The 24,883-nt window shown below is 45.9% G+C and overlaps 1 protein-coding gene across 1 annotated transcript in view; it reads right to left on the bottom strand.

Annotated features, from left to right (window-relative positions):
- Positions 1–24,883, bottom strand: part of LOC129703730 (SPRY domain-containing SOCS box protein 1-like) — a 206,673-nt gene that overhangs the window by 90,959 nt on the left and 90,831 nt on the right. The window contains 2 exon segments of the mRNA XM_055646418.1: positions 5,801–6,006; positions 6,008–6,638. Coding sequence (XP_055502393.1) covers positions 5,801–6,006; positions 6,008–6,495 — 694 coding nt within the window. The 5' untranslated portion in view covers positions 6,496–6,638.

Below are 24,883 nucleotides of genomic sequence, written 5' to 3'. Positions count from 1 at the left end.
TCCTGAGATGCTGCCTGTCCCACTGAGTTACTCCAGCATTTTTGTATCTATCTTTGGTGTAAACCAGCATCTGCAGTTCCATCCTACACTATTCCTAAGATAGGAATCTTGCTAATATATACCCATCTCCCTCAACTGACTCCACAAAGACAGAATGCTGGAGTAACTCAGCGGGTCAGGCAGCATCTCTGGAGAACATGGATAGGTGACGTTTCGGGTCAGAACCCTTCTTCAGACTGGCAGTCAAAAGGTAGAAACAAGGAAATACAAATGCTGGTCTGAACATCATGAAGAAAAATCCTGACCCGAAACATCATCTATCCTTGTTCTCCAGAGATGTTGCCCGACTCATTGAATGACTCCAGCATGCTGCATCTTTTTTTGTATACTAGAATTTGCAGTTCCTTGTTTGTACATTATAAAAACATGATTAGCTCAAATAGGCTGCAGTATACATCAAACCATCGTATGTATCTTGTATCCCATGATATATTGATGTAACTGATGAAAGGTTAATCAACTATTTTGGAAAAGAAACACAGAAACATAGAACATAGAAAATAGGTGCAGGAGTAGGCCATTCGGCCCTTCGATGAACTGGCCTCAACTACCCTCTGAGGCAGAGAGTTCCAGAGATTCACCACTCTCTGTGTGAAAAAAGTTCTTCTCATCTCGGTTTTAAAGGATTCCCCCCTTATCCTTAAGCTGTGACCCCTTGTCCTGGATTTTGGAAAAGAACTATGGGATAGATTGTAGGAAATATTTTGACATTAGACAATAGGTGCAGGACCAGGCCATTTGTCCCTTCGAGCCAGCACCGCCATTCAATAGACAATAGACAATAGGTGCAGGACCAGGCCATTCAGCCTTTCGAGCCAGCACCGTCATTCAATGTGATCATGGCTGATCATCCCCAATCAGTACCTCGTTCCTGCCTTCTCCCCATATCCCCTGACTCCGCTATCTTTAAGAGACGTTTAAACATCTATTTTTAAGAGATTTTGAAAGAATAAATCTGCCTTTCTCCAATTCCAGTGACACCGATTATTTCGGTGAATTACCCGTTTCAAAACCCCTGCACTATTTTGTCACTTCACCAAAACGAGGTACATGGGAGGCAAGAAGCTCGTTTTGTTTTCCACCTTATCTGCTTCAGCAAATTACATCCAATTATATATTCGCTGATCAGCACTTTTCATTCAGCTTACATTTTATTTCCCTCGTTTAGTAAAGTCTATTGTGGATCAATTTTCATTCTACTCGACAGCTTTCTTCATGACTAAAAGTGCAGAAAAACCTCATGGTCCCGCCCGTTGGCTCCTGTTATGAGCATAATAGATTGAGGAACATTGTAGCTAGATGCTAGAAAAATCACACTGCAACTGGCAAAGAGATTCACAAATACACAGGCAGTCAGAAAAGATGTTCCCTCAATAAAAAGGATGTTGGCGGTGCTGGCTGGCTCGAAGGGCCTCCTCTTGCACCTATTTTCTACGATGATAGAATTTCCAATAGGCCTCGACTATGAAATCATTAGCAATGATATGCAGGCATGCAATAAATGAGAATAAAACTAAACTGTCTTAAGGGGTTGGACAGGCTAGATGCAGGAAGATTGTTCCCGATGTTGGGGAAGTCCAGGACAAGGGGTCACAGCTTAAGGATAAGGGGGAAATCCTTTAAAACCGAGATGAGGAGAACTTTTTTCACACAGAGAGTGGTGAATCTCTGGAACCCTCTGCCACAGAGGGTAGTTGAGGCCAGTTCATTGGCTATATTTAAGAGGGAGTTAGATGTGGCCCTTGTGGCCAAGGGGATCAGAGGGTATGGAGAGAAGGCAGGTACGGGATACTGAGTTGGATGATCAGCCTTGATCATATTGAATGGCGGTGCAGGCTCGAAGGGCCGAATGGCCTACTCCTGCACCTAATTTCTATGTTTCTATGTTTCTAAACACCATTTAAGAATTTCAACAATACAAAAATGAAATAAATTCATTGTACAGCAACAAAAATGGAAACAGACTATTTAGTTGAGGCGGACTCAATTTGCATTGGAGGGTGGTAAGTTTTGGGCAGTTGGGGTGACAAGATGTGGGAAATATGGGCATTTATTGTTAACTGGACCAAACGCGGACCCGTTGGGTCCCCCTCCCCCAACGCAACGTTCCACCGCTCACCCATACACGAGGCAATGTTCAGTAAAATGGCGGCCGGGCCTGGCACCTCTCCCCCAACTGCGCAGGTGTGGTTGACGGGTCCCAGTTGTGACACCAGAGATCTCTGATGTGATGCATTAAAATGGCGATCTCAAAATGGCGGTGGGCCCGGCAACCTTCCCCCAACTGCGCGTGCGCGGCTGATGGGGCCAGCAAGTGGGAGAAGTAAATTAAAGTTTTTAAAGGGAAATACTTTGTCAAATCGAACAAAACATGCTACTGCACACCCCAACATTTTTCCTGCATCTAGCTTGTCCAGTACTTTTATAATTTTATACGTTTCTACAAGATCCCCCTCATCCTTCTAAACTCCAGTGAATACAAATCTAGTCTTTTCAACGTTTCCTCATATGACAGTCCCGCCATCCCAGGGATCAATCTCGTGAACCTACACTGCACTGCCTCAATCACAAGGATGTCCTTCCTCAAATTAGGAGACCAAAACTGCATACAATACTCCAGAAGTGGTCTCACCAGAGCCCTGTACAACTGCAGAAGAACCTCTCTACTCCTATACTGAAATCCTCTTGTGATGAAGGCCAACATTCCATTAGTTTTCTTCACTGCCTGCAAGCCAACTTTCAGTGACCGGTGTACAAGGACGCCCAGGTCTCACTGTACCTCCCCCTTGCCTAACCTAACCCCATTGAGATAATAATCTGCCCCCTTGTTTTTGCCACCAAAGTGGATAACCTCACATTCATCTATATTATACTGCATCTGCCACGCATCTGCCCACTCACTCAACCTGTCCAGGTCACCCTGCAACCTCCTAACATCCTCTTCACAGTTCACACTGCCACCCAGCGTTGTGTCATCCGCAAACTTGCTAGTGTTGCTCCTAATTCCCTCTTCCAAATCATTAATATTAATAATCATTAATAATCAATTAATAATCAAGTCAAGGTCGGGATTTTAATCTCCACCTGTACTGGATAAGTTTATATTTGTCATGTTTAGAATAAGTAACCATAAACACCGTCGGGGTGAAGCCATGAGCAGGAAAGGGGGTTGTTGGCCAGGAAACATTCTCTCAGCTACTCCTGCATGGAAGGAATACTGTAAGAGGAACAGAATGTACATGTCTGCAGTGCCTAGAATAGAACAACCTGTATCAATCAGTTCAAAGATTCACACTCATGATACTCCTTTAATAGGATAAAGGCAGCGCAGCGGTAGAGTTGCTGCCTTACAGCGCCAGAGATCCAGGTTCGATCCCGACTACGGATGCTGTCTGCACGGAGTTTGCACGTTCTCCCCGTAACCTGCGTGGGTTTACTCCGAGATCTCCGTATTCCTCCCACACCCCAAAGACGTACAGGATTGTAGGTAAATTCACTTGGTATAATTGTAAATGACCTCTAGTGCGTTGGATAGTTAGTGCATGGGGACCGCTGGTCGGCGCCGACTCGGAGGACCAAAGGGCCTGTTTTCGTGCTGTATCTCTAAACTAAACTAATTCACAAGGATAGTCTATGCCACAGCAAGGAGGCAATGCTTTTGGTGCGAGGCTAGGAAAGCAGAAAGACTAAAGCTTGTGTTTTAGAACAACTGTAAGAAGGTGCCTCGGATAAAGACTCGAGCACTGAGATTCTTTAAAACTGCTAGGATAAATTAAGAAACTATAAATTATTAAGTTTGAAAAATAGACTTGCATTTTCCTCCAATATAGCAAATTGAACTGAGGCTAATATTTTCTTGCATAAGATATTTCACATTAGTAACACACGAAATTATGAAGCTGACAAAGCCCAGTTGGCCCTTAAAACTTTCCTTGCCATTCAATAATCCAACCTCAAATGCTGCTTTCCTGCATTCCTCGTTGGTATACTGTATTACTAGCAGCTCAAAGTGCTCCAATTCAGTTCACAATTTTCTCCGGGTGCCTTACTGAAAAAACTTTTCCGAAATTACAATAAACTTGCAATAATCATCTGGCAATAACACAACGTGCTAGAGGAAGTGAATATGTCGGGCAGTGTCTGTGTGTAAATGGAGAAGTTATGTTTCTCCGTTACAATGCCCGGTTCATCATGGAGGCCAACCTCCCCACCATTGAAGAGATCAGTAGCAGGCAGTGCCTCAAAAAGGCAGCCACATCAAGAAGCCACATCACCCTGGCAACACTTTCACTTCACTCCTGCCATCGAGAAGGCAGTATAGGAGTCTGAAAACTAACGCCCAGCATCTTCCCAACAACCATCAGGCTCTCGAACACGACAAACACCAATTAAACTATGAACCATCTTGGTTGCACGAGAGACTGGGATTTTATTTTGCATTTGTATTCTTTTTAAAACTTTTCTTTGTTAATTGTGTTACATACAAGCACATAGAAACATAGAAACATAGAAATTAGGTGCAGGAGTAGGCCATTTCGGCCCTTCGAGCCTGCACCGCCATTCAATATGATCATGGCTGATCATCCAACTCAGTATCCCGTACCTGCCTTCTCTCCATACCCCCTGATCCCCTTTAGCCACAAGGGCCACATCTAACTCCCTTTTAAATATAGCCAATGAACTGGCCTCGACTACCCTCTGCGGCAGAGAGTTCCAGAGATTCACCACTCTCTGTGTGAAAAAAGTTCTTCTCATCTCGGTTTTAAAGGATTTCCCCCTTATCCTTAAGCTGTGACCCCTTGTCCTGGACTTCCCCAAGATCGGGAGCAATCTTCCTGCATCTAGCACGTCATTTACAAGCCCGTTATGCTGATGAAAGTAGGAATTTCCTCGTTCCATTCCCAGTACGGCATACTCCCCTTCTTGACCCGTCTTGAGAATGAAGGGTCCCGATCAAAAACATCATCTGTCCATTTCTCTCCACAGATGCTGCCCGACCTGCTGGGTTCCTCCAACACAATGGGGTTTTTTTTTGCTAATATTTCGAGCATCTGCAACTTCTTAACAATAAATTAATAATAATAATAAATACTTTATTGATCCCCTCAGGGAAATTCAGATGTCCAGAAGCCCCCAACCAACAAACCCACAGATTCAAAATGAGCGCAGACAGAAAATACACTGTGGATACTACCTGAGAGCAATAAATACTTAAAAAGACCAATAATTAACAATTAACAATTAAAAATTGCAAAAATGCACCCCCCTACAGCCTAGCAGTCCGAATTATAAATTATTTTGTCCCCTTTCATCTACCTTAGAGTTCCAGTGGAGTAATCAAACATAATTTCCCCCAGTTATGTTATTATTATTTTCTAAGTATCTCCATGTCAGATCCTCCATTCTGGATTCCATTTTGTCTATTATTTTGGCCATAAGTAATCATATAATAACCATCTAACAATTACAGCATGGAAACAGCCATCCGGCCCTTCTGGAACTTCCAGCATTTCCACACACCACCAACACCACTCTACAATCCATGATAATTCTGGCCCTTAATTCCAATTTTCTCTATCCCCAGAACAAGCAGAGTTTAGTTTAGTTGAACTCACATTTAGCAATGACAGAGATGGTGAGCAAAACGACAATAACCAATTTCTTTACACATTGGAAAATACATTACATTGAGCAGAGTTTGTTTTGTTTTTTAAAGAGGATATTTTGAAAATTGACTTACGGTCTAGTCCATTGATGTACCTCATTGTTATCTCACAGTGCCCCCAGACTGCACTGACTATAGGATGCAATTTTTTCCCTTTAAGTCCTCTGAAGGCCACACCTAGATATTGTTCATCCACGATGAAACTCAGCGTTCCCTCATCCATGTCCAAAACCACTAAGAAACTATCCGGCAGAACGAAAGATTCATCTGGCTCCAAAACACACCGGGTAAAGTGATCCTGGTTGGTTTTTGCAGTTGTGGTAGAGTTTGTTACGACCCAAGTCCCAGCCCCACGATTCATTATTGCTGCCGACTAGCGAGGTGTAGCCCACAGAATGCAACGGAGCTTCCGACGTGGCCACGCCAACAACCGCGTGCGTTCCTCTTTGCCTGGTGGGCCAGTGGATCTGCCAGACGTGTAGGCCTCGCGTATATCCAACTTTGCCTCGGATGCAGTCCGTGCTCTGAGCCACCGGGTGTCTGTGGAAGGTGACCTTGTCGTCTTCCTTGACAAAAATGTTCAGCGACCGGTCTTCATTGTTCCAGGCGTGTTTGTGCTGAACCTCCCGAGACGCCGACGGCATGTCCAGCAGCATGTCAAGTCGCGTTGGTTTGCAAAAGTCAGGACCTCGCAACTCCCGCTTCAAGGGCCTGTAGGCTGGTTCTCTAACATCCACAGACTTTATATTCCCTGAGATTTTCTGGCCCATTTCTCAGCTCAAAAACCACTGAGATGGTGATGTTGGGCCTGGTGTTACCTCATGTAAACACTTCACAGCGATCCAGCAGCGACGAGCCGACTGATTTCTTTCTTTCTTCCGTAGTCGAGAGAACAGGTTACCGTCAAGAAGACCTATAAATTAAAGAGAGAGATTTTCACACATACATTTTTTTTTCCCCTTCATTAACGTTTTGTAGGTGCTCGTTTCGGGGAACGGTGCGGTACAAACTGAACAACCTTTGCTAAATCCCACAGCTCCTTCCAGACTGAAGCCAATACCAGGACTGTGGCAGGATGCAATTGTTCCCACATTAATGTAAATTCAGACAAAACTTCCTCCGATTCATAATGTAATGCAGACTTTTGCCCAGCCCACTATTTCAAGCCTGCGCTCCGCATTCTACGGGCAGTGATGAGTCACTGTACAGGGAACACTTTGTGAAAGTTCTTGCCAGACATCTTAGTTTAAATTTCCATTCGTATCGTATGAAATACATTTTCCTGCTTCCAACAAAACCTGCATTGTACGCACCCAGACCTACCTACGCGGGAATTACGTTTTAGGGGAAATTCCACATATTTAAACTTACATTCATAAAGTAAATAATAAATTTTACTGCATTAGAAACTTACCATTCCCAGTGGCAAGTAAGATAACTTAAAACATCCACGCATGTTTTACTGTGTACTTCAGCTTACTACGAAGCACTGCCATAACAGGCCAACAAATAAACACAGTAAACTCAAACTGTGCGTTCTCTGGGACTATCGTCAAAACTTCACAGGTCGATTTTCTCATCTAAATTTAAAAAACTGAAGAATTGACTTCAAGACCTTTTAAAATGAATGCTTCTTCTCTGAGACAAGTATTATTAATTAGATAAAGCCGGCGTGGATTTGTTAAGGCACGTCATATCATTTCAAGAGGTTTCTCATGGTAGAGGGGTCTCTCTTGTTGGAATTTAAATAAATAAATAAAAAGGGGGAGTCTCCAGAAATAAATTAGTAGCAACATTTTTATGCGCTCAGGACCAACGGCTCACTGGAATTCAAGATAACATTGCGGAGGAGATCAGCAATGAGTCGACTCAAGGCTAAAGTTGACAGACATGAAAGGGAAAGGAAAGAACGGATGTGTTACACGGGTCAGACTTTTTTTTTAAAAAGCACTAAGGGAAGTCTTGTGTGACGCATTATTACAAGTATGCCTCTGTAGAGCTGCCAACGCCTCCCATCTTCTCAAACCTCCTCAAGATCCTGTGGAGCAATAATCAGGGGCAAAACCATAGAAACTTCGAAAATAGGTGCAGGAGGAGGCCATTCGGCCCTTCGAGCCAGCACCGCCATTCATTGTGATCATGGCTGATCGTCCCATAATCAATAACCCGTGCCTGCCTTCGCCCCATACCCCTCGACTCCACTAGCCCCTAGAGCTCTATATAACTCCCTCTTAAATCCATCCAGTGACTTGGCCTCCACTGCCCTCTGTGGCAGGGAATTCCATAAATTCACAACTCTCTGGGTAAAAACGTTTTTTCTCACCTCAGTCTTAAATGGCCTCCCCTTTTATTCTATTTAAAGCAGCATCACTTAGATCAAGTCAAGTCAAGTCAAGTTTATTTGTCACATACACATACGAGATGTGCAGTGAAATGAAAGTGGCAATGCTCGCGGACTTTTGTGCAAAAGACAAACAACAAAACAACCAAACAAATTATAGACACATCATAACACACATATTCTTTTACATAATAAATAATAGAAGGAAAAACGTTCTGTAGAGTTAGTCCCTGGTGAGAAAGGCGTTTACAGTCCGAATTGCCTCTGGGAAGAAACTCCTTCTCAACCTCTCCGTTCTCACTGCATGGCAACGGAGGCGTTTGCCTGACCGTAGCGGCTGGAACAGTCCGTTGCAGGGGTGGAAGAGGTCTCTCATGATTTTGTTTGCTCTGGAGTTGCACCTCCTGTTGTATAGTTCCTGCAGGGGGGTGAGTGAAGTTCCCATAGTGCGTTCGGCCGAACGCACTACTCTCTGCGTTGGATGAGTTGGAAACAACTGATGAAGATCTGAAGACTGGCTCCGACCACAAACGTCACCTATTCCTATGCCCAGGATTGCGGGACTGACACATGGTGAAAGAATGAATCGACTGGGCTTGTATTCATTGCAATTTAGAAGGATGAGAGGGATTCTTATAGAAACATATAAAATTCTTAACGGATAGGATAGGCTAGATGCAGGAAAATCGTTCCACATGTTGGTGGAGTGCAGAACCAGGGGTCACAGTTTAAGAATAAGGGGCAGGCCATTTAGCATAGACGAGGAAAACCCTTTTCACCCAGAGAGTGTGAATCTGTGGAAAACTTCGCAGTGGAGGCTAATTCACTGGATGTTTTCAAGAGAGAGTTAGATATAGCTCAGCGGATGTATCAAGGGGCCAAATGGCCTACACCTGCACCTAATTTCTACGTTTCTATGTTTCTTCAGAGATGCTGCCGGACACATTGAGTTAGTCCAGCACTTTGTGCCTATTATCACATAGATAGGATTTGAGTATAGGAGCAGGGAGGTTCTACTGCAGTTGTACAGGGTCTTGGTGAGACCACACCTGGAGTATTGCGCACAGTTTTGGTCTCCAAATCTGAGGAAGGACATTATTTGCCATAGAGGGAGTGCAGAGAAGGTTCACCAGACTGATTCCTGGGATGTCAGGACTGTCTTATGAAGAAAGACTGGATAGACTTGGTTTATACTCTCTAGAATTTAGGAGATTGAGAGGGGATCTTATAGAAACGTACAAAATTCTTAGGGGTTGGACAGGCTAGATGCAGGAAGATTGTTCCCGATGTTGGGGAAGTCCAGGACAAGGGGTCACAGCTTAAGGATAAGGGGGAAATCCTTTAAAACTGAGATGAGAGGAACTTTTTTCACACAGAGAGTGGTGAGTTTCTGGAACTCTCTGCCACAGAGGGTAGTCGAGGCCAGTTCATTGGCTATATTTAAGAGGGAGTTAGATGTGGCCCTTGTGGCTATGGGGATCAGAGGGTATGGAGAGAAGGCAGGTACGGGATACTGAGTTGGATGATCAGCCATGATCATATTAAATGGCGGTGCAGGCTCGAAGGGCCGAGTGGCTTACTCCTGCACCTAATTTCTATGTTTCTATGTTTCTATGAGTATTATTGATTAAATAAAATCAGCCTGGATTTATTAGGGCCAAATTATATCATGCTAACATGATAGCAATTTTTGATGATGCATTATGAATGGAGTTCAAAAGCTATTTGACAAGGTGCCACATGATCGAAGCTGGATTCAAGTCTATAGAATAAAAGTGGCTGCAAAAGCATGGTTAAGAAATTGGCCGGGGCAAAATGGTGAAGGGAGTGAAAGCTTGCATTTTGGATTGGAAGATAGCAGACAGTGGTCAGTATGGAAACCATTACGTTTCTTTAGACATTATAGACTCAACACGGAAACATGCCCTTCGGCCCACCGAGTCTGTACTGACCAGCAATTCCTGTACACTATTTATTATAGTCTAGTATATTGTCACATGTACTGAGGTACAGTGAAAAGCTTTTGTTGCCTGCGTAAAGCCAATTTTGCCATTGTACAGATACATGCGTAAAGCCAAATAGGAAGGACATTATTGCCATGAGGGAGTTACAGGCTGATTCCGGGATGGCCACGCGGATAGACAGTGTACAGACAGGCTAGATGCATGATACAGGGGGAACAGCTAAGGATAAGGGGGGGAGAAGAACTAATTACTCTAGAAAGGTAACCGCAAAATAGTTCCCTTGAAGGGGATCCGTAGTTGATTGGATGATCAAAACTGCAGGCTCGAAGGGCCGAATGGCCTACTCCTGCACCTAGTTTCTATATGTAAAGGTAACAGCAAATAGTTCCTGAATCCGTAGTTGATGCAAAACTCAGAGGCATACTGAACTATGAGGGGGGGTGGGGGGCATAGCAATGGACTATAAGGAGGTATGGATTGATGGAAGGAATGGGTAGAGATGACGGGTAAAATTTAATGTTCTGGACCTCAACGCAACCTTTGTCCAAACGTGAACAAAGAGACACATCCCAGAGCAGAGGTAAATTGTTGATTAGTTCGGGTGCCAGGGGTTAAGGGGAGATAGCAGGAAAATGGGGTTGAGAGGGAGATATAGATCAGCCATGATAGATTTGGCGGAATAGACGATGGGCCGTTTGGCCTAATTGTGCACCTAGAACTTTTGTACTGTGTACTTATGTAAACATAATAGTCCTTGAACTGGATGGAAAATTGGGCCTGCCACACGTGACATCAAGATACCACGATAAAGTTGATCGGGCGACAAAGGAAGACGAGGTGGTTATTGAAGGCCAATCAACCCTGTCCCATATTATCATTGCAGCAGTTTCTCAGGGCAGTCTCCTAGCAACAACCAACTACAGCTTTTCTTCCATCTTAAGATCAGAAGACAGGATGTTCACTGATAATTGAACGACATCCAATGGCACGTACATGTGCTTAGCAAATGGTGACAAGCAAAAAGCACACATCAGCACAAAGAGCACCTGGAAAATGCAAGTGGAAGATCACATTAGTGCCATAAGACCATCAGATGTCATCACATCCAACTGTTGTCAGGCAACTGAACCATCCTCTCATCAACTAAAGTGCGATCCTGACTTTCTATCGACCTAATTGGAGACCTTTGAACTATCTTTCAATCAGACTTCACGGGACTTTATCTTGCAATAAAACATTGTTCCTTTATCCTGTAACCGCACACTGTGGATGGCTTGATTGTAATCATGTGTAGTCTTTTCGCTGACTGGATAGCACGGAACGATAAACAAAAACTAAGCATGCAGGTACAGCAGGCAGTGAAGAAAGCGAATGGCATGTTGGCCTTTATAACAAGAGGAGTTGAGTATAGGAGCAAAGAGGTCCTTCTGCAGTTGTATAGGGCCCTAGTGAGACCACACCTAGAGTATTGTGTGCAGTTTTGGTCCCCTAATTTGAGGAAAATTCGTGCTATTGAGGGAGTGCAGCGTAGGTTTACAAGGTTAATTCCCGGGATGGCGGGACTGTCATGTGTTGAGAGAATGGAGCGGCTGGGCATGTACACTCTGTAGTTTAGAAGGATGAAGGGGAATCTTATTGAAACATATAAGATTATTTAGGATGCTGCTGCACCCGCTGAGTTTCTCCAGCATTTTTGTGTACCTAAGATTATTTAGGGTTTGGACACGCTAGAGGCAGGAAACATGTTCCTGATGTTGGGGGAGTCCAGAACCAGGGGCCATAGTTTAAGAATAAGGAGTAAGCCATTTAGAACAGAGATAAGGAAACACTTTTTCTCACAGAGAGTTGTGAGTTTGTGGAATTCTCTGCCTCAGAGAGTGGTGGAGGCCGGTTCTCTGGATACTTTCAAGAGAGAGCTAGATAGGGCTCTTAAAGATAGTGGAGTCAGGGGATATGGGGAGAAGGCAAGAACGGGGTACTGATTGGGGATGATCAGCCATGATCACATTGAATGACAGTGCTGGCTTGAAGGGCCGAATGGCCTCCTCCTGCAACTATTGTCTATATTTTCACTGAACCTCGGTACACGTGACATTAATAAACTAAAACTTATGGGGCTGTCCCACTTGGGCGACCAAATCTGCGAGTTTAGAAGAGTGTCTTCGATCTTCAAACAAGCAGCATGGTCGACACGTGGTCCTAGGAGGTCCTATGAGGTTGCTGGAACTCTCCTTCATGCTCGAGGGAAGTTCCCGAATACCCGTGGCCTCAGCTAGGTCGTGGAAAATCTTTCAGCATGTTAAAAGGGTTTACGCGTGTAAAATTTGGTCGGCATGGGTCTTTTTTAACTCGTAGTGCAGTGGAGTGGAGTCGCTGTGTAGTTACAGGCAGTCGAGGGTAGCCGTAAGCAATCTCCTTCACTGACCACCAGGCAAATTTGCATGCCAATGACATGTAAGTGGGACAGGCCCTTTAGATTGCTCCTATTTCTGATCTGCAGACTGCTGCTCAGTGACATCATTACACACTGGCACCCCTCAGCTCCATTGATGAGATCAGAATCAGAGAGATACACATTTAAATTCCTCCCAACTCACATCCTAAATTCTACTACTCAAGTCAAGTCAAGTTTATTTGTCACATACACATACGAGATGTGCAGTGAAATGAAAGTGGCAATGCTCGCGGACTTTTGTGCAAAAGACAAACAACCAAACAAATTATAAACACAATCACACAGCTTTTAGCTGGAACAAAAAACGTCCGTTGCAGGGGTTTACAGTCCGAAGGGAAGAAACTCTCCCTCCATGATTTTATTTGGAACAGTCTGCAGGGGTGGAGTTCTCATGGTACCTGGAGTTGCACCTCCTGATGTATAGTTCCTGCAGAAGGGGCAAGTGAAGTTCCCATAGTGCGTTCGGCCGAACGCACTACTCTCTGCAGAGCCTTCTTGTCCTTGGCAGAGCAATTCCCAAACCAGATGGTAATATTCCCGGCCAAGATGCTTTCCACCGCCGCTGCGTAGAAGCACTGGGGGATCCTCGGAGACACTCTGAATTTCCTCAATTGCCTGAGGTGGTAAAGGCGCTGCCTTGCCTTACTCACCAGTGCTGAGGCGTGTGATGCCCATGTCATATCCTCGGAGATGTGGACTCCCAGATATTTAAAACAGTTCACCATATCCACAGGATCCCCATTTATACTCAATGGAGTGTACGTCCTCGGATGATGTGCCCTCTTAAAGTCCATGATCAGCTCCTTCGTTTTTTTGATGTTCAAGAGGAGGCTGTTATCCTGGCACCAGAGTGCTAGATCAGCCACCTCCACCCGGTAGGCCTTCTCATCGTTGTCTGAGATCAGGCCCACCACCACAGTGTCATCAGCAAACTCACCTGGAGACCAAAGGCAATGGCCAATTAACCTTCCAGCCGCTTACTTTTACGATGTAAAATGAAACTACTGCACGCAGAGAAAATGGCCGCCATCACAGGGAAATGGTGCAAACTCCACACCGACAGCACTGGAGGTCAAGACTGAAGCTAGATTACTGGAGCGATGAGGCAGCAGCACCTAATACTAAGTGTGCTGATTATATTCTCCAAACAAAGTTTGACCCTGAGTATAAACCCTGGGGTGGGAGATTGCAACCTTCACTTGGTCCGCCCTGTTTCAACGAATGCAATCAACTAAGATCAAATAGAACAAGTTGTCCGACAACTTTAGTCAGAGTCTGTGTACACCATACACAACACCGATGTTGGTGCCCCCCGGTGTGCGCTCGCAGAATTCCAGTATAGACTCTTCGCAAGGACTGCAGAAGAAGGAGGTTGGGACTACCGGCTCGTCCACAGCTTCGTTGCTTCTCCGGCATGCAGGGCAGCAACTGTTCAGCAGCAGCAGCGTTCCTCCACCGTGATAAAAGCACGGGAGGTGAGACATTGGTTCCTGTTTGTGGAGGCCGCTGGTGCCGCATGCCTTTCAGAAGATTTTTCCCCCCCCGTATCATCTGCCCTACACAGAAACAAGCGAAGGGGTGGGCCAGAGGTGACCGGAAGTTTGTGGTGGTGCAGGGAATGATTCTGCCCGACAAGAGTCGGGGTGGGGAGGTGAAGAGGGAATGATTGGAATACAGATTGAAGGATGGTACAATGATGCAGCGGTAGAATTACTGCCCCCGAGCGCCAGGGTTCAGTCCTGGCTACTGGTGCTGTTTGTACAGAGTTTGCAGGTTCTCCCTGTGACCACGTGGGTATTTTTTCCGGGAGCTCCAGTTCCCCCCCACGTTCCAAAGACGTGCAGGTTTGTAGATAGAAACATGGAAAATAGGTCCAGGAGGAGGCCATTCGGCCCTTCGAGCCAGCACCGCCGTTCATTGCGATCATGGCTGATCGTCCCCTATCAATAACCCGTGCCTGCATTCTCCCCATATTCCTTGACTCCACTAGCCCCTAGAGCTCTATCTAACTCTCTCTTAAATCCATCCAGTGACTTGGCCTCCACTGCCCTCTGTGGCAGGGAATTCCATAAATTCACAACTCTCTGGGTGAAAAAGTTTTTTCTCACCTCACTCTTAGATGGCCTCCCCTTTATTCCAAGATGAATTGGTTTCTGTAAATTGTCCCAAGTGTGTCAACATTGGTGTACAGGTGTACGCAGTGGGACAAATGTCCCGTTTCCACATTGTATCACCAAGCTAAATGATCCTTGATGATGTTGGCTGCTTTCCCCAAGGCAATGTGAAGTGTAGATGGGTCGACTAGGGAGGGAAGGGGTAAGGGCAGGTGATTGGCCAGATGATCCATGCAACACCCACAACACTCAGCACTCAGGCAGAGAATACAAAATATCGCTGGTCGGCACAGGCTCGGTGGGCCGAAGGGCCTGTTTCCACGCTGTATCTCTAAACAAAAACTAAATCCGCTGAAACGCCAACCTCACCACATGCTTTAGGGATCAGCCAAAGGTCATTTCAGATTCTCAAATGTATTAAAATTAACAGCGCAATGCAAACTCAGATCCAGAATCTTTTTAAAATATACCAATCTGTTGTTATCAGACTTTATGCAGCCAGTTTCAAAAATTAAAATGCATGTATTTCCAGGCCCGCAATGGGAGAGTGCTGTCTCTTTTGGGATTAGTGGCTGGCCCTGGTGTGGTCATAAGCACTTACAAAGTGCTGCAACAGTATTAGAAACCTATTAGCTGATTTTAAGCTTAGCCTCTTGTCTCCCGGTGGCATTATGTCGGCACATACATGTCCAATGCATGGATGAGATCACCGTTCTCCATCAGCCCAACGTACAGAAAGGGTTCGGCTCCAGGGCCGTGAATAGAACCAGTTTGTTCCCCTCCGTACAAATCCAGAATGTCCGTCGAGGGTCGTATCAGAGAAAGGAACTTGCAGCAAGCGTTGCACAAATTGGAGCATCCACCGATGCATGAAGTCCCTAATACGGAATAAAACTGCTGAGCATGCAATTAATACAGAGATCAATTCATTTGCTTTCTTTCAATGATGAAAACAGGAATAGGCCATTAGAAAATTCAGCTGGAAATATAATGATAGAGAGCCGTGTGGACAAGATGCAGAGGAGAGTCACGTCATTAGGGGATAATCTAATTGCAGTTATGCGCAGAATTGTAAAAGTAAACGGCAGTGTGTTAGATACAAGCACCACATTCACATCACCCACAATGGACTGAAGTCTGCTCACCTTCAGATAAAAAACAGTTACGGTAAGCTTGCATTCTAGGCTGCTTCAATGGCCCAGTTAGATAGAAATAGAATAGAATTCCTTTTTATTGTCATTCAAACAAACAAAAGTTTGAATGAGATTTCGTCCCTGCAGTCATGACAGCAAAAAAACAACAAGACCACACAGTTAACACAATCTACACAAACATCCATCGCAGTGAATCTCCAAACACCTCCTCACTGTGATGGAAGGCAAAGGTCTTATCTCTCCAGGCAGTCAAACTGCTGTGTTGATGTGATCGAGGCTCGTGATGTTAAAGCCCCCGGTGGGCGATGGTAAGTCTCGCGGCTGATTAAGCCGCGCCGGGCGATGTAAGTCCCTGCGACGGGCCGATTCAAACCCCGCGATTCGGGGCGGGTGAAGCTGCCGTTACGGGAGCTCCCGGAAACCGGTCTCTTACCAGGGAACTGTGAGCTCCCGATGTTAACGTCCACAGGGCCTGCAGCCAAAGCCTCCAAAGCTCTGGAGTCGGGTCGCAGCCACAGCACCACCTCAGCCTCCAAAGTCAGCCAGCTCCGTGAAGGTGAGACCACAGGCTCTGAGACCGGAGCCATCAAGTCGATTCCAGTTGGAGGCCGCCAGCTCCACGATGTCCAGAACAAGGGGTCACAGTTTAAGGATAAGGGGGAAATCTTTTAGGACCGAGATGAGGAAAACTTTTTTCACACAGAGAGTGGTGAATCTCTGGAATTCTCTGCCGCAGAAGGTAGTTGAGGCCAGTTCATTAGCTATATTTAAGAGGGAGTTTGATGTGGCTAAAGGGATCAGGGGGTATGGAGAGAAGGCAGGTACAGGATACTGAGTTGGATGATCAGCCATGATCATATTGAATGGCGGTGCAGGCTCGAAGGGCCGAATGGCCTCTACTCCTGCACCTATTTTCTATGTTTCTATGTTGGGCCCCGCAAAACGGAGCCAAGGAAAAGGTCTACGTCTCCGTTCAAGGACGAGATTTAAAAAAAAGTTTTGCCCCCCCCCCCCCCCCACATATACACAACTAAAAATAAACCAAAAACATAGCCCTAACAAGACAAAAAAAAAGATGTGGAGAGGATGTTTCCATTATTGGGAGAGTCTTGCCCCAGAGGGCACAGCCTCGAAATAAAAGGATGTACCTTTAGAATGGAGAAGAGGAAGAATTTCTTTGGCCAGAGGGTGGTGAATCTGTGGAATTCATTGGAGGCCAACTCACTGGGCATTTTTAAAGCAGCGGAGGTTGATAGGTTCTTGATTAGTGAAGATGTCAAAGGTTACGGGAAGAAGGGCAAGGGAATGGGGTTGATGGGGATGAATCGACCCACCATGATCGGATGGCGGATCAGAAGCAGACGCAACGAGCCGAGTGGTCTAATCCTGCTCCTATGGTCTAAATTAAAAGCAGTTTGTCTTGTTTTCAAAGGAACCTTTGACTTGAGCCTGAATATCTAACCCCCCTCCACCCCACAACCCCCGCCACCCATCCCTCAATCCCTGCACAAAGGCTCATTGACAGCAAATGCTCACTACATTGTCCATGAAAAACACCTCGGGTTAATGGATAAGTGCAAAGTCGTCAACTATTCTTCAGATAGTGTGAAGCAAGATAAAAGAGGCATGTATTTGTCACATGTGCCAGTTGACACAGTGAAATGTGATCACCAAGAGCCATACAATAAAATAAAAAACACAACACGATAGAGATCAACATAAAACATCCCCACATCCCCATCAGTTACTGCTGACAGAAAATACATTTGATTTTCAGAGAAATATAATTATATTTTTCCCTTGAAGATTTCGCTCGAGACAATGCCTGATTTATTTAGATAGGCAATTACAAATGGTCTACAATGCTCGAGCACTCTGTGTTTAATGCAAAATCCAGTTAATGAATAATGGTGACAAAACTGGAGTCTGGCAGAAAAGGACACTAAGTGCCGGCCTGAGTAGTTCAGTGGGTCGGGTAGCATCTCTGGAGAACAAGGATAGATTATGTTTCGGGGTCAGGGCCCTTCCTCAGTCTGGGGAATGGTCCCAAGATCAAGATTCAAGATTCAATTTATTTGTCATTTGGACCCCTTGAGGTCCAAACGAAATGACGTTTCTGCAGCCATACCTTACAAACCGATAGACCCAAGACACAACAACACAACATAATTAACATAAAAATCCATCACATCGCTGTGATGGAAGGCCAAAAGAACTTATCTCTCCACTGCACTCTCCCCCCCCCCCCCCCCGATGTCAGAGTCCAAGTCAAAGCCCCCGGCCGGCGAAGGCGATTGTCCCGCGGCCATTAAAACCACGCCGGGTGATGCAAGGTCGCACACCGGGTCTTGATGTTGGAGCCCCCGGCGTGCACTCGCAGAGTCCCGCGGCCATTCCAAGCCGCGTGGGGCGGTGATGTCAGGCCCCGCTCCAGGAGTTCTTCGACCCCGCAACTCGGGCGGGAGAAGTCACGTTACGGGAGCCCTGAAAAGCGGTCTCCCTCCAGGGACCCGCGGGCTCCCGGTGCCGCCGTCTGCCAGACCCGCCAGTCCCGACCCGAAACGTCACCAGAAACGGCCAGCTGAGTTACTCCAGCTCTCTGTGTCCTTCTGTGTAAACCAGCATCTGCAGTTCCGTGTTGCAACACAGAATCTGGCAGTGTGTACATTATTTATATATATTTTTTAAACCCTGCAATATTAGAATATCTTCCATTTCATCCAATGGATTTTGGTCATAAATGAAAAATACCATTTCCAAAATAAATTTAGATTTGTCAGCATAAATTAATAATTTTGTTCATTTGAAATTTTGTTCATTTCATTTAATTTCACCACCATAGATTTGTTGGACAGGCTAGATGCAGGAAGATTCTCATGTCCAGGACAAGGGTAATTTCACCAAATCCTTTAAAAGATGAGAAGAACTTTTGTCACACAGAGAGTGGTGATTCTCTGGATCTCTGCCGCAGATAGTCAAGGCCAATTATTTGTGGGATTAGATGAAGGGGATCAGGGGTATGGAGAGAAGGCACATACTGAATGATCAGCCATGACCCGACAGGCCGAAGGACCGAATGGCCTTACTCCTGCACCTAATTTCTATGTTTCTATTACAAATATATTATTCCGGATGCTGCCCGGACCTGCTGACAATTTACTCCAGCACATTGTATCTTTTTTTTTGTAATCCCAGCATCTGCTTCTCCTTGCGTCTACAACGCTTATTTCCTTCGGCCTGTCCCTGCACAGAATTCTGAGCCATTAATTACAATATTGCCCTCAATTTGTGAACTGAATGATGGTTGCTCTTTGATTTCCATCTCCATTGCACTGAACTTGTCAGCCTGATTTTGAATCACTTACTGTTTGTTGTTAATGGGACAGAGGCCTGGAACAAAGACCACATTTGCACTCACACAATTAAGCTAAACAATGCAGAGGTTTACAGAAATCTGGACACATCACCACAATGCAGCAGATGTGTCCAGTGAAATCTGCAGTCATTCCAAAATGGCACACAAACAAATCCTTCCTTGAAATGAAGTTATATCCAGGGATAGATCAGATAGTCACCAGCACACGGTAACCCTATCTTCACATGAATACAGAGCTAATCAGATGACCAACAGTTTAATTGATATGCCAGCTGTCCTTGTCCCAGAGAATTTGTACTTTTTTTTTTTAATTAAGAGGTCAGCTTGCCAATTTTCTAAATGTTCAATGGCAGAGAGCAAGAATTACGTACGTCAGAATCGGAAGGGCAGAGGTTAGATTGAATTTTGTAAAAGTTCACAGAGTCAACTGATTGCATTGTGTTTGGAAGCAGTGCGTTTTACTTTAGACTTTAGAGACTCAGCGCGGAAAAAGGCCCTCCGGTCTACTGAGTCCGTGCCGACCTGCGATCACCACATAGAAACATAGAAAATAGGTGCAGGAGTAGGCCATTCGGCCCTTCGAACCTGCACCGCCATTCAATATGATCATGGTTGATCATCCAACTCAGTATCCTGTACCTGCCTTCTCTCCATACCCCCTGATCCCTTTAGCCACAAGAGCCACATCTAACTCCCTCTTAAATATAGTCAATGAACTGGCCTCAACTACCTTCTGTGGCAGAGAATTCCACAGATTCACCACTCTCTGTGTGTGAAAAAAATGTTTTTCTCATCTCGGTCCTAAAAGATTTTCCCCTTATCCTTAAACTGTGATCCCTTGTTCTAGACTTCCCCAACATCGGGAACAATCTTCCTGCATCTAGCCTGTCCAACCCCTTGAGAATTTTGTAAGTTTCTATAAGATCCCCCCCTCAATCTTCTAAATTCTAGCGAGTACAAGCCGAGTCTATCCAGTCTTTCTTCATATGAAAGTCCTGACATCCCAGGAATCAGTCTGGTGAACCTTCTCTGTACTCCCTCTACGGCAAGAATGTCTTTCCTCAGATTAGGAGACCAAAAATGCACGCAATACTCCAGGTGTGGTCTCACCAAGACCCTGTACAACTGCAGTAGAACCTGCCTGCTCCTATACTCAAATCCTTTTGCTATGAATGCTAACATACCACTCAACACACAGGAAATCTGAGCACGTGGAGAAAACCCAGGACCAGGGGCGGAAAACCCGGGGGGGGGCCAGAGGGGACACGTCCCCCCCATGTTTTGAGAGGTGGGGGACATCCCCCCCAAGTTTTTATGATCCCGATTTAAAAATATCCGTTTTTAGGTGCTGGATTGAGCCTCCGAAGCCTCGCGCGCGTGTGTGCGTGCGCGCATGCGCACGTGGCCGCCAAAAAATTGTGTCCCCGTCCCCTCCATGTTTTGATAGCGAGTTCCGCTCTTGCCCAGGACGTAGGTAAAAACTCTGTACAGTCAGCACCCGTGGTCAGGATCGAACCTGGGTCTCTGGTACTGTAAGGAAGCAACTCTATTGCCACGCCTCCGTGTACCAAAGGCCAGATCGTGGCCATTGAGTTGATTCGAATAATTTGCTACAAAGCAGCGTTGGGTTCTAATTGACAGGAAAATTATCCAAGCACCCATTTTGGTCAGGGAAGCACAATGTCACAACATGCTGTTTTAAATGACTGCAGGACTCTCAGATAAGTACACAAAAATGCTGGAGAAACTCAGCGGGTGCAGCAACATATAACCATATAACAATTACAGCACGGAAACAGGCCATCTCCGCCCTACAAGTCCGTGCCGAACAACTTTTTTCCCCTTAGTCCCACCTGCCTGCACTCATACCATAACCCTCCATTCCCCTCTCATCCATATGCCTATCCAATTTATTTTTAAATGATACCAATGAACCTGCCTCCACCACTTCCACTGGAAGCTCATTCCACACCGCTACCACTCTCTGAGTAAAGAAGTTCCCCCTCATATTACCCCTAAACTTCTGTCCCTTAATTCTGAAGTCATGTCCTCTTGTTTGAATCTTCCCTATTCTCAAAGGGAAAAGCTTGTCCACATCAACTCTGTCTATCCCTCTCATCATTTTAAAGACCTCTATCAAGTCCCCCCTTAACCTTCTGCACTCCAGAGAATAAAGACCTAACTTATTCAACCTATCTCTGTAACTTAGTTGTTGAAACCCAGGCAACATTCTAGTAAATCTCCTCTGTACTCTCTCTATTTTGCTGACATCCTTCCTATAATTGGGCGACCAAAATTGTACACCATACTCCAGATTTGGTCCCGAAACGTTGCCTATTTCCTTCGCTCCATAGATGCTGCTGCAACCGCTGAGTTTCTCCAGCATTTTTGTGTACCTTCGATTTTCCAGCATCTGCAGTTCCTTCTTAAACACAAAGGACTCAGATAAGTGGCGTTTTGCTTCAGGTCTCCAGCAGAATCTACAGGGTTTTATTTTAATCCCCCTCATCCTTTATAGTACACTGCCCCCACACGTACACAAATGCCTCCAATAGCTCCTTTGGGCCTACTCCCATCGCAAATGGATTTAGTCATTGATATGCTAATCTGCCAATTCTCAAAGTAAGAACCTTTGCTCAATTTCCCTTGAACTTTAATCAGCTATCAGGCTAATTAACTGAAGATTTCAAAGGAACTCGACACCACTGTGAAGATTTTAACAAACACTGAAGACGCTGAAAATCATCACAAATTTACAACACAGAAGGCAATCTGTTCGTTGGGACCGAGCCAATTAAAAATTTGCTTCCCTGCCTAATCACACCTTCAAACATTGTTTAAATCTAATGAAGGTTTCTGTCTCAATCGCCCTTTCAGGCAATTAATTCACAAACTCTAACCATCCACTTTAGGAGCAGTCATTTTCCCCCTCATATTTCCTCTAATGAGTCTGCCAATATTGTCAAATCTTTGCCCCTTGGTTTTTGAAACCACTGCAGCAGTAATTCAGTCCTAACGCACTACAGTCATTCAGAGCGGAAACAGGCCCTTCAGCCCACCAGGTCCATGCTGACCAGCTTCCACCCATACATCATCCTACACAGCACAGATAATTTTCAATTTTACCCAAGCCTATTAACCTACAAACATCCACGTCTGTGGACTTTGGAAGGCAACCAGAGAAAACTCACACACAGTCAGATAGAACGTGCAAACTCCGTAGAGACAGCACTGTAGTCAGGATTGAGTCTCGACCCCTACGCTACTGTCCCATCCCGTTAATTTTACCCTCCTTACTCTAATTAGGTCTCTCAATCTTTAACACCCAAGTATCTCTTGGTCTTCCCAGCTCCAAAGAAAAACAAGAGCTCACACTATTTTTCTTCAGGAGGTCCCTTCTCCCTTGGAATTGTATCCTTTGTGTACTAGCTGAACAGAACTGGTCCTCACCTTCCCACCCCATCAGCAGTCGCTTACAACACATAATCCTCCTAAACTTCCGCCACCTCCAACAGGATCCCACCACTAGCCACATTCAGTGGCGGAAATCCCAGGGGGGGGCCAGGCCTCTGCTTTGAGAGGAGGGGGACGAGCACCCCCCCCCCCCCCCCCCTCCATATTTTGTAATCCGGATTGTAAAACTCGGTGCAATCTCCGCATTCCACAAGACAGTGGGGGTAGGACTGCTGATCGAGGGCGCCGATTGGACAAGACAGCCGTCAGTCAGCAGGCAATGGGGGCAGGACATGATGATTCAGCGCGATGATTGGAGGAGAGAGACGTGCCCAGGTCATAGTCACAACGGCAGCTCTGGACCCAGACCTGCGCCTCATCCACAGCCAGGACCGATCCCGGCCAGCTCTCCGGAGCTGCAATCGCTACCGCACCGCCACCGGACCATCCCCGTACCCACCCCCACCCCCCCCCCCCCCCCCCCCCCATGCCCGGGTGTAGCCAGAGACGTCGGGGGTCAGACGGGAGCGGTGCCCCCAGGCCCACAGCCAGCGCAGAGAAGCAGCGCTAAACCCAGCCCAACTCTGCCTGTCCTGCCCGGTTAACCTACAGCCCTGCCGGGAAATATGGCCCAGGCTTACAGCCGGCGTGGAGAACCAGCGCTAAATCCACGGCTCCGGACTGGTATTCCATCAGTCCAGGCAGGGCTGTAGGTTAACCCGGCGGGACAGGCAGAGTTGAGCTGCATTTAGCGCTGGACTGAGCAGAAATTACCGTTCACAGGGCCCATGGCAGAAGTCTTCGAAGCGTGTGCTCGTGTGTATGTGCGTGTGCACGTGTGTATGTGCGTGTGCATGTGCGTGTGCACGTGTGTATGTGCGTGTGCACGTGTGTATGTGCGTGTGCACGTGCGGCCGCCAAGAAATTGTGTGTCCCCGGTCTCCTCCATATTTTGATAGCGATTTCCATCACTGACCACGTTTTCCCCATTTCCAGCCCTTTCCGCCTTCGGCAGAGACCGTTCCCTCGTGCCGTACAAAATGTGGTCCATGAGCCAAAGCACAAAACCAAGGTAAGTCTACCTGCCTCTTTATTCTTAACTTGTTTGCATCTGTTGAATGCAGATGTGGATGGATTCCAGATCCAAGCTCTTGGGAGCCAGGAGGCACAAAGAACTACAAATGTTGGTATCTTGGAGCAAAACACAGAAGTGTTGGTGTAATGAAGTCTGAAGAAAGGTCGTGACCCAAAATGTCACCTATTCAATCCCTCCACAGATGCTGCCTGACCTGCTGAGTTACTCCACCATTTTGTGTTGTTCACTTCTTGCTGCTTCCACCAGCACAAGACATGGACATTTACAGAGGTAATAATAATAATAATGGATGGGATTTATATAGCGCCTTTCTAGATACTCAAGGCGCTTTATTATTCATTCACTCCTCAGTCACACTCGGTGGCGGTGAGCTACTTCTGTAGCCACAGCTGCCCTGGGGCAGACTGACGGAAGCGTGGCTGCTAATCTGCGCCTACGGCCCCTCCGAACACCACCACACAATCACACACATTCACACGCAGGCAAAGGTGGGTGAAGTGTCTTGCCCAAGGACACAACGACAGTATGCACTCCAAGCGGGATTCGAACCGGCTACCTTCCGGTCGCCAGCCGAACACTTAGCCCATTGCGCCATCTGTCGCCCAATTTAACCTTGATGAACTCTTTGGATCCATCGATGAAAACAGAGAATGGATTTTCTTTGGCTTCAGCCAAATAGGTTTTCTTTCAATATCAATCAAAAGGAAAGCACCAGGCAAATGTTCCCATCCCAACCTCAAAGGGTAACAGACATAGCTCACTCATATATAATAAGCAGTACAAGCGCCAACTGGAATGCAATCTACCTATCAGTATAGGTCAACTCAAATAACAATACCATCAGAAATGGTCAGCATCAGGTAATCTCAACTGTACTTTAACATGTCAACACTTTTTTGAGGAAATATCCAACTTCTGTATCTGTTACAGCCACACTTTTAAGAATAAGAGGTGTATTGATATGTGTGTAGGTAGGAACTGCAGATGCTGGTTTTAAACTGCAGATAGACACAACATGCTGGAGTAACTCAGCAGGACAGGCAGCATCCATTGCTGCTGTAAAGACCAGAGCAAATAAGAAGGCGGAACAGGATATGGGTCTTCCTTTCTGCCCAAGTGCACTGCTGCCCCAACTACCCCTTGCACTGCTGCCCCAACTACAACATCAAACCCTTGTAATCTGAGGAAACTTAAAGAGCAAGAAA

Source organism: Leucoraja erinacea, chromosome 14 (assembly GCF_028641065.1).
Source record: "Leucoraja erinacea ecotype New England chromosome 14, Leri_hhj_1, whole genome shotgun sequence".
NCBI lineage: Eukaryota > Metazoa > Chordata > Chondrichthyes > Rajiformes > Rajidae > Leucoraja > Leucoraja erinaceus.
The sequence above is the reverse complement of the archived record's forward strand: the minus strand, read 5'-3'. Positions and strand labels throughout refer to the sequence as shown.